The sequence below is a fragment of the Plectrocnemia conspersa genome, unplaced genomic scaffold (assembly GCF_051122295.1).
Source record: "Plectrocnemia conspersa isolate PC_06_02 unplaced genomic scaffold, ASM5112229v1 ptg000004l, whole genome shotgun sequence".
NCBI lineage: Eukaryota > Metazoa > Arthropoda > Insecta > Trichoptera > Polycentropodidae > Plectrocnemia > Plectrocnemia conspersa.
This window is the reverse complement of record NW_028277168.1, coordinates 14040947-14051967: the sequence shown is the minus strand read 5'-3', so window position 1 is coordinate 14051967 and position 11021 is coordinate 14040947. Positions and strand designations below refer to the sequence as shown.

The window sequence follows — 11021 nt, the reverse complement described above, 5'->3', positions numbered from 1 at the left end:
AAAACCATGGAATGATAACATTTTGAAACATATGACATAAAAAATGTGTCGTTTTGCTAAAGTTAATGAATTTATTATAAATTACTTTTCTATTTTTAGTTAAAATAGCTAGTCTGACAGTTTGTTTTTTTATTGTGGCAACACTTTAATCGACATTTATTTGGGTAACTAACCTAACTGTGAAGATGCAGGTTTTTCGCCGTATAGCCGGCGCCGTTTCTCGGTTTAGCGAAAATGTCTCTTTATTTCATACCTCAGCCGTAAACACAGCTTGGGGGCGCGATCATACCCCTAGTCACTTTTTGAATTACAATAAAGTTGTGTATCCACCTCAACAACCTGGTGAAGAACCTAGACCAGCTGTAAATATAAACAATACTATATCAATATAAATCTTATTCTCATACTACATGGGTAATATTTTTTCAGTTCATCTGTCACCAAAATAGCAATATAAAATACAGTCCAAAAAAAATGTGGTATATAGCATGTATGATTCGCGGAATGACAGTCGACGAAGCTTTGAAACAATTATCATTTATGAGAATGAAGGGCGCTTACTATATAAAAAAAACAATATTAGACGCGCTAGATTTGGCCGTAAAGGAGCATAATGTAGAATTCAAAACCAGTTTATGGGTCGGTCGGTATCGATTGTTGTGTTTTTATATATTTCTATTCATTTTTTACATTATCGTTTTGTACTGTTTAGCTGAATCTTTTTCCACAAAGGGAACCGTAATCAAAGGCATCAGGCGTCATGCGAAAGGTCGAAGGGGCGAAGTACGTTACATGTTTACTCACTATTTTGTAAGATTGGAAGAAGGCACACCGCCAGCAGACTACTATTTATTAAATCCGAGATCGCCACAACAGCAACTTGACGATTGGTTGCAACAGATGAGGCAGAGGAAGATTAAAGAATCATTATAAACATTAATTGTATTTAGAATTATGTTACTTTAAAATTAGAAATCTTTAATAAAAGTTTGTATTGATTTTGATTGTTTTTATTTTTAATTTTGTAATACTTTGTTAGCTTTATTTGCTAAAATAGCACTTTCAAATACGTATAACATTAGATCTAACAAAGTGTATCAAAGTCAAGCGCTTTGGTCAAATACCAAAACTTTTGAAAATACAAAACGTATTAAACATATCAAGTTTATATTAAATGATTTTTTTTGAGTAAAATTTGTAATCTCTTAATTGCCCTATCGGCCTGGCAGAGTTAAGACCGTTTGTTGCACTGCCTTAAACGTAAAAAATACTAATGAAACTTTCCTAGCAAGCTAAGAGTGATTAAAAAAATGTATAAATTGCTATTATTTTAACAGCATTATGATGAAAATTGAACCAGCTAGTGCCATGGTTCAATCTCAATAGTATAGCAACTCTATATTAATAGAGGTAGATACCTTCTAAACAAGTTTTCAATTAAGACGAGACACACATTTTGAGGAACGTAAAATCTATATCTGGACATAAGGCGTCTAAAAAAGAATACCTACTTCCCAATTCTAAAGCTGATAGAAATTTTACATTTAGAAACCTTTTGGTGTATTTTTCTAAAAATCCAAGGGTTTAAAAAACATTCTTATAGTGTTTGTATGGACTTATATTATAATAAATGATTCATTTATATGGTATCACAATTTCTTTATTAAAGAGCTCAATTATGCTTACAGAGAATATCATAAATTTATATAAAAAAATAATTATGCTGCTTGACTTAGTGGAAAATTTCTAGAATTCCTTCTAGGCCGTAAAGCGAGATATAAATGTGCAAAGCAGCCTTGATTATCTGACAAATAGATTCAATGATAAGTTTACTTGGACTTTTTCACACTTGAGCAGACTTGTCACATCAAAGCTCTGATAAATGGTTCAACTAATGTTATATTTTTTGAGAGATCTTTATTATCAATTTAAAGATCCTGGAAATTAACAATGAGTTTTCTTCAATTATGAATTGAGAGACCTCGTAGACTCGAGAAATTAATCATGTCTTCACATAGAGCTATGCAATTTTCGGGCTAGTAGATCGTTACTAAATAAAAATGTATACCTTTTTAGGGGGCGTAGCCCTAGGGGTGGTTGACCTCGTGGCCATTGAGACTCCTTGGTGAATCCTATTAGATTGTTTATTAAGTTATAATTACAATTTTGACTATGGACGGCGTGAGGTTTCTCACGATGAAGGTGTGCAGGTGATGGTGTCTCAGGGCTCTGTGGCTGTGTGCGGCGAGTGTCAGGTGTGATCTTCAGTTCCTCCAGATGGCTGCTGGTAGATCTTGGCTCTCTGGTCGTCTGCGTCACTGGCCCTGCTGGTGACGTCTCTTGTCTTGTGTCTCAGCCGTTTCCGTGGGCCGTCTGGTCTCTCCTCGTCGGAGTCCGGTCTTATATCCTTTAGGGGGATGCACGCTAGCTGGCCAATCACGATTGTGCATCGATCTCCTAACCAATCACTGCAGTGGCTTCTTAGAATTCGAGAAATCGGATATGTATTTCGAAAGCGAGTTTTTTGCTTGTCTCCAGACTTTCGAATTCTAAGGAAAGGGTTTGCATTGTGGTGATTGATTGCGTCCGTACCGTTTTGCCACAAAAGGGATTCTCTTAACGATCCGTGTTGTGTGGTCAAAAGAAATCCCTCTTGTGCCATGATGTTTGTCTCATTGTTAATGAATGAACATTTTTGGTCACGGTCACTAACAATGAGACAATCGCCCTTCTATATGTGTGGTCGCCACACCTTCATCAAGAACAGTGCTGTAGCTAGAGTAGTATGCGCCTGGGGGCGAAAATGTTATTTGACGCCCCCTCCCCCATATTTATTTCCCCAATTTTTGCATACGTCTATTATGTAAAAAAATCTCAAATGTTATTGACATAAATTTTAACAACAGCAAAAATCGAATATATTGTTAAAAACTAAAGCAGTAAATACAATATTTATATTAAGGAAAATTATAGATAGAAAAAATAAAGAACAAACATATTGAGCTATAATATATCAAATATAATTTACCAAATGTTATCCAAAACTACTGGGAAGTCTTAAAGCAGATTTAAGAAATGTTGCACATAAATATACATTTAAAAATTACACCAAAATAAATAACATATAAAATAGCAAAACCCCAGTAAACAAATACACTAAAAATAATAATTTACAAAAATTATATCTTTTTAAAGAAAAAATGAATATACTGTTAGCTAGAGTTGTTTTCGAATCTACAGCGAAATAAGATTTGTAAGCTACGGCACAATAAAAATAAGAAGATCCAAATGAGTTTTCGGTAAAACTTCACTTACAGAGAATTAATATCAGCTGCGATTGACCTATGTTAATTCAGCAAAATTTATCGAACATTTTAATACATGATTTTATCGAATTTATTGTGTACACAAATAGCTAATAATGATTTGGAACAAATTTTTGAAGTTTGTATATAAACTAAATAACTATTAATAAATTAACCGTGATCGAATTATTGAACTAATTGAAATAAAATCTTTGCGTCTTGAAACAACAAATACAAAAAAAATTGCGACACCCACCGGTTTTTGAGATAAGCGTAAAACTATAATAAAGGGTGGGCCTTTCTAACGTTTTATTTCGTCCAATTAACAAATTTTAAGAATTTCAGTCATATTAGATACGGCCGATAAACATTATATTCACAAATGATTTTTAAAGGTGTAAAAACCTTTTTTGGTTGAGAAAAAGCGTGTCACTGTCTCGCATTTCGATACAAAATAAAGGCGCATAAAGATTTTGGAGCCGCACTAATCACTCGGATATATTGAGAGAGAAAACAGTTTATATAAGTGAAAAAACTGAAATCTGTTTTTCTCACGTATATAAGCTGTTTCATTCTAGGATTTTTTTTCAAATTTCATTCGAGATAGTATAAACGAAAGTTCGATTAATTATTCGAATATTCATACAGCTGAAAAATCAGGCGACTAATTCGAATATTCGATTGAGAACCTTAGTCCAGTCCTAGAAGCTGTGACAGCTTTTGTTCTTGTGCTCCAGCGTGATTCAGTTTATTCCTATGATCTCAGTGGGAACATTTTGACTAGAGAAACTTCCACTATAGATCTCGGAATCACTTTTAAGAACAAGCAGAGGAAACCCTCTTATTGAGCGAAGCGTCAGAAATAAAATACATTAGAAAAGGAAGTTGGGGTTGTCACTATGTAAATAAAAGTAGCATATTATTAAATCAATATTTTATTTTATATATTTCAAGCAATTACATTTCGAAAATAAAAATTAAAGCATTATCATGCTCCAATTTTCTCTATTTCTTCTGCATCTTCAGTATCGAGCAAGCTAATTTTTCTTCCAAAGTGTTTCTCGATGGTTTGACATATTTGCATCGCCAGCGACGAATCGACGAGATTTATCGCAATACCCGACTTGCCGAATCTTCCAGTTCTGCCGATTCTATGAAGATACGTCTCACAGTCTGCCTTCTGCTCATAACTCATGGGCATATCGAAGTTAACGACTAACGTAACTTGCTCAACGTCTATTCCCCTCGATAGTACATTAGTTGTGATAAGTACTTTTTCCAACCCAGATCTGAAACGGTCTAAACAACGGATTCTATCCTCCACGGACAAATCGCTGGACAAGACGGCAACTGAATGACCTTCCTTGGTCATCTTTTCGGCGAGCCAACTGGCTGTTTTACGAGTGTGACAAAAAATAATCGCTTGTCCAATCGTTACTACGCCGTATATGTTACATATGGCTGCATATTTTTCTTCTTGGTTTTTACATTTTACATAATACTGTTTAATATTATCGAGCGATTCTTCTTCTCGCATCAAGCGTATGATTATAGGATTAGGCACAATAATTTCGGCAAACTCCATCACATTAGTGTCGTAAGTGGCAGAGAAGAACATCATTTGACAGGTGTTGGGCAACTGTTTATGAATTCGGATGCATTGATCTTGATGTCCCTGTCGGGCGATCATAACGTCCGCTTCGTCCAATACGAATACTGTGATTTTGTCCAAATCGAACATCTTAAACTTGATGGCCCAATCGAGAATTTTACCCGGCGTTCCAATAATTATGTGGTCACTTATTTTTGTTCCCCTCGGCAACTCTTCGCCTCGGACTGCATATTTGAGTCTTATTTCGGGGCAAAACTTGGCCATTTTTGCGGCAACTTCTCCCGTTTGCAGGGCCAACTCGTAAGTAGGACTCATGCATATTACTTGAGGATAAGGCTTCGTAGGATCGACTCGACTTAACATTGCTAATGTGAAAGCGGCCGTTTTACCAGTACCAGATTGCGATTGTGCGATCATATTTTGAGGAGGGTCTGCCAATAATGTGGGTAATGCAGTTTCTTGAATTTTAGAAGGCGCATTGAAACCCATTGCGTATACTCCTTTCAGTAAATTAGGCTTAAGATGAAGAGCTTCAAATGTTTTTACGGAATACAACGGTGAATTGGGATCTTTTCTTTGAATTTCGATATCTCTTTGAGGTTCGACTAATCCTTTTCTAATAATTTTTTGTAGTAAAGATGTGTCTGCCGGACTCGCTGCGTCCACGCCTTCTTCCGCACCATTGTCTTTCGAAGGGATGTCGGAGTTAAGATCGAGGCTGGTTACTTTTTTAAGAATATCCGACTCATCTGGAGGTTTCTTCCATTCCAACTTGGATGTGGCCATTGTACTAAATAGTAAGCAAAATTCAATATGTGATATCATGATTAAATGTAACAAGTCTATCTATAAAAAACGTAAACCTTTACTTTGATTACTCAAACTGTAATAATACAGCCGCTAACAATAAATTTAACTGACAAGTTAAAGCATTAGTAATAAGATTACATTTTCGTTGTTAATACATGACTTTAAAAAGTTATATACCTTTTTAGAACAAACGTTTGACAGACGACACGCGAGCCCGGCAAACGTTGCAGATGGAATGCCTTTTATAGTTTTTGGTCCAAATACATATTTTTACGACCGTAAAATTGTAACTCACTAAAACAATTTCGCTTTAATCGTTTATTAGTAAAATTTAGAAACCTATAAATATACGGTAATAGTAAAAATAAAATATTTTTAATTTACTACTCTAATCAGTTTTAATATATTATACATGTATCCTATTTGTTTTTTAAACGTGTGTATCGCTAATTATAGTATTTAAGTGAGTACATATTTATTGTAAGCTAATACAATTATTATATTTCAAAAAAAACAATTATTTTTACATATTTGTATCTAACTGCCCGGAGTAAATTTATATCATATCATATAATTTTTATTACATTTAATAAAACAGTTACATAATTTTGCCAAACAAAATCATTAAAAATTCCACGTCGGACAAAAATAATATTTATCGCCTATTGTGATTTGTCGAAACATGATTAAACAATTTATTCCATTTTTATAGAAAAGATAAATGTTCAAGGCAATCAAAAATTAAATTGTATAAAGGTTTTAGTATTTTAACCTAATCTGTATAATTATTCAATGTTTATTATTTCTAATATTCTTCATATATTGTATTTATTTCTCTTGTTGTAAACATGATAATGGTTAAAAGATAACCAGTAACATGTGTTATATTTTATATTTTATTGATTTAACAACTGTAAATATGACTGTAATAAACGATTTAAAACAACAAACAAGGCAATCAAAACATGCTAATGAAAAGTTCATGTTACCTAACTATATTCTTGTCGTAAGCTATAACATTATTGCTGAGAAATATATATAGTACTCTTGGAAAATTAAAATTAACAAGTTCCCCACTATGCTAACTATGGTTGTACATATTTTTGTTTAAAAATTATGTAATTAAGAATATAAAATAATGATTATTTGTGCAAATATTAAAATAACTTAAAATTTATCGGCAAAATCATTTATTTTATGTATATATTTTATAAAACATGTGTTAAGTGTTATGGTGTTAATATTTTATTTTATGGCCAAACAAATTAAAACATCAAATAGCTGTGACGTTTGCGAAGTTGCTCGTTTTCAAACATGTCAAACATGGAAAACGAAGACATAGAGCTGATGAAAAAATTATCTTCGTGCGGCTGGTGATTAAAGCATACCTTATTTTTTAAATGTGTTATCTAATTGTTACATTAAATTGATTTATCTTTCTATTCTTAGTCAATTTCCGAGCGGAGCCTCAACTTTGAAAGAAGTACCCCACAATTATGTCTTAGCAATAGCTCAGAAATGCATAGACATAATTTCGGGCGAATCTAGCACACCAATACCAAAAAACAAGGGAGATCAAGTCTTATTGGCGTCGAGAATCGCAGCCATTTGCATAGTATATAATTTATATTTAATTTTACTTACTATCATACATATACGCTTTATATAATAAATTAATATATTTTAGGACTTAGGTTACGAAGGGGAGTTAGGTTACGACTTATTCATTTATCCAAATGAACAGGATTTACGAAGCGTTTTAACATTCTTGTTGAGTAAAATATCTGACGATAATAAAAAAAATCAATATATCGACGCCAATGACAATATATCATTATTAATGAAAAAGATATCGATAAAGTTTAACGATGAACTTGCTAGGCCGTGGTTTCCGCCATATTGCATTCCCAAAGGTTATCAAGTTTCATCGGATGGAACTTGGTCAAGGGATGGGTGTTGTTACATAGAACCATTCCACACTACTCCGTTTGCAATAAGAAGAGACGTTAAAAATGTAACACAAGGTATTATTAATATTTTGAGCTTTGTATCTTAATATGACATAATTATAATAAAATATTTACATTTTTAGCTTTTACGGAATATTGGAATAACATTGTGCCATGTAATGAAGATAGTACAAATGAAAGTTTTTCAACGTCCAAAGATATAGCACAAGCAGATGAGATTTTAAATGAACTAAGGACTAAATGCAATTTCAATATTGAAATATTTGCATCTAAAACAAAACAGAATGATACTGTCGAAGATAAAAAAATAGAAGATACGAATGAGAGCAATGATTGTAAAATTGACATTGAGAATTTAGATATTGAAACGCTCCTTAATAATAAGCAGACTATATTGAAGACTCTTTTTCTCGGCGATGGAAATGAAGAAAATATTAAATTACTTGAATCCAAACTAACATCCAGTATAAACGATTTAAAAGGAAGCATTCAATATTATAATGCGAAAGTAGAAAATGAAAAAATCATTGAAAAAGAAGTATATTTTTTAAATTCTAATGTACTATATCTATGTTTGGATGATTTGTAACGTATTTGTTTAATTTAGGAAATCGTCGAAGATGATGAATATACAATCTTAGAAAAACAAACAAAGAAAAAGGCAGCGAAGTTAAAGAAAGCTCAACGGAACACTATTCAACTTTCAATATCACCGGATAAAGACAGGTATCCTTTTCATCTTTATAAAAAATATTTTTTTTTATATAATCATACTATATTTATACTTTCAGATTGATTCATGCAAATGATGTTATAGAAACTATAGAGCATCTACAAAAATTGCAAATTGAAATGAGTAAGATCATATCTAACATCAACACCACACAAAAGGACATCAACAGGATAAACGGAATATTGGATAGATCTTTCGTGGTTGCCGATGATTTAATTTTTAAAGTGAGTTCAATTAAATTATGCGGTTTTATTATATAATCATATTTTTAATATTTTGCTTGATAGGATGCGAAGAAAGATGATTTCGCCCGAAAAACTTATAAGTTAGTCGCTAATGTTCATACAGAATGCAACGAACTGTGTAATATGGTCGAAGAAATTGGAATTTTCACCAGAGACACTGTTGCTATAGAGAAAAATGTTGAAACGGCTCAAAAGAAAAACACCAAAGAAAATCTTGAAAGAGCAATGGACGACTTGAGAAATTTAGTCAAATAATATTAGTAGTAATTATAAGAAACGTTCCATATTATTTTGTCTATATAAATCAGAGCTGTGGAGTCTTTGGAAATCTTTCCCGACTCAAACTCCGACGCCGAATTTAAAAATTTCGATAAGATAATTTTAAAATAATAAATTTATTTTTAATTATTATATTTATTTATTTTCATGTAAATAACAACAAAGAAGAAAGAACAAAAAATAATTATAAGAAATATTATTATAATTATTTTTTGACTACTAACATGCTTAATTTTATCAATAAAATATTGGAAAATCTGTGGTTCAACTTAAAACGCATAGTGAACAATTAAAAAATTATTGATCGGGGTGGAAAGGGTTAAAAAGGAGTCGGAGTCGGTCGATATTTTACAACTCTGCTTACAATGCTCCGACTCCGACTCCACAGCTCTGATATAAATACATATGTATTATAATCTTACCTTCTATATTTTTATAAAAATAGTATTAAAATAAATACCAATTATTATAAAATGTATAATAGTCGGTCAAATGCATTTAACAAATTTTTGAAATATATTTTATTTATTTTTAATCTATTATAAATGGTGCTTTATTTACAAAACTATTATAATCAATGATGTAGTTATAAAAAAATAAGGAGGACAATTTTTGTACATTTAGGGATCCTGTGAGGTCTAAAAATTGCTCGTTTCGGAAATTGTTCATCAGGGATGTCATTTCGGCTTTTTACAAGGGTGAGGGGCAAAAGTGGGCCAGTCAGTGGTTGTTTTTTAAATATTTCTATTTCATTAAAATCCATGGTATTTCATTAATGACATGCATTTTTCTGGACAAATTCAATTTGACCCCTCTGCCCCAATGACATCCCTGTTTAAAATCCACATCAAAAGCAATAAAATCGTGCCATCACCATTGCAGTGGAATCTCGATTATCTAGTATTCATATTAACTCTTGGCCGACGGGTCGTTTTTTTCCCGCATGATCTGCAAAAACGGGCTGTTTCGCGAGAACTTTGAGCAACAAAGATTTATAACAAATAGATATGATAACTTTTGAATTAAATGGAATTAAAAAACAAAAATTTATCAAATGTTCTGCATTGTATTGGTTCGTATGTTAAAATTATTTTATCAGTGGTTTTCAATCTGTGGGTTGCATAAAATAATTAATATCATAAAATGTGCTTTATTCTACTTTATTACATCTCTAGTTTAAAAAATAGTTAATAATTAATTATGTGAATAAAATGAACTATGTCAATTATCATATTTAAATTATATTTCAGTCTTTCTCGTGTGTTAAAAATTTTATGCTTATAGCTGTCAGCTTTAAAAATAATTTACGATCAAGTTTTATTATCATCTCTTGTTTATACAAAGAGCTCTTTGATTGTCCCTCATATGGGAAGTCAGCCAGGGCAATAAAATAATTATGCATTGATATATTTTTTTTCTTACAGTATAAACATTCATTCATAGATGGCAGCACGAAACACTTTAGTTTTTGCCAGTAGATACTACTGGACCCGTCGTTAAAAGTCAGAAATCATAAAAGGTAGTCACTACCCCTCCCTTCGCCTAACATCAGAGAAGGAAGCCGGTAGATACTACCTGGCCCGTCGGTTAAGTGTTAATAATTTTACAACTTACAGTAAGTGAGAATCGAATGAAGCATATCTAAACCAAATTTTGACCAATAGAAGTGTGCGAATAACAATTTTCCCTTTTCGGAAGTCAAAAATCCACGTCAAAAGCAAAAAAATCATGTCGTTACCGTTGCAGTGCTGAATGCACGTTCGGTACTGAGTGTTTCCACTGTAACAGCGCTGACACGATTTTATTGCTTTTGATTTAGATTTTTGAGAAGTGATAATTGTTTTTGCACTCTCTTGTTCATCAAAATTTGGTTTGAATACACATTGACCAATACTCTCATATCAGAAGTCCGTAGTAATATCAGTAAGGATAGCTATCATATTTTTAAAACATAGTGTAATATCGAAGTGCAACTAAAATTAGTTTTATAACTAATTTTAGAACTTTCATTAGGTCAAGTTGGGTTTGGTCAATTTGTGTAGGCTAGGTTTGGGTTTAAACAGAAAA

The 11021-nt window shown here is 32.1% G+C and overlaps 3 protein-coding genes across 3 annotated transcripts; 2 read left to right on the top strand and 1 right to left on the bottom strand.

Moving 5' to 3' along the window:
• The first annotated feature begins 109 nt into the window (after positions 1–109).
• Positions 110–999, top strand: mRpL22 (mitochondrial ribosomal protein L22). The gene is made up of 3 exons (XM_088184271.1): positions 110–362; positions 430–643; positions 713–999. The coding sequence occupies exons 1-3, from the start codon at positions 186–188 to the stop codon at positions 931–933; spliced, it is 612 nt and encodes a 203-aa protein (XP_088040397.1). The 5' UTR covers positions 110–185; the 3' UTR covers positions 934–999.
• Positions 1000–4227: 3228 nt separating this feature from the next.
• Positions 4228–5964, bottom strand: Dbp80 (putative ATP-dependent RNA helicase Dbp80). The gene is made up of 2 exons (XM_088184270.1): positions 5905–5964; positions 4228–5707 (listed from the first exon to the last, which is right to left on the bottom strand). Exon 2 carries the CDS (start codon positions 5701–5703, stop codon positions 4294–4296), a length of 1410 nt encoding a protein of 469 aa, XP_088040396.1. The 5' UTR covers positions 5704–5707; positions 5905–5964; the 3' UTR covers positions 4228–4293.
• A 986-nt stretch (positions 5965–6950) lies between these two features.
• On the top strand, positions 6951–9495 carry LOC148235999 (coiled-coil domain-containing protein 22). The gene is made up of 7 exons (XM_088184091.1): positions 6951–7100; positions 7177–7342; positions 7415–7751; positions 7820–8235; positions 8305–8423; positions 8489–8654; positions 8718–9495. Exons 1-7 carry the CDS (start codon positions 7042–7044, stop codon positions 8928–8930), a joined length of 1476 nt encoding a protein of 491 aa, XP_088040217.1. The 5' UTR covers positions 6951–7041; the 3' UTR covers positions 8931–9495.
• Positions 9496–11021: the final 1526 nt, after the last annotated feature.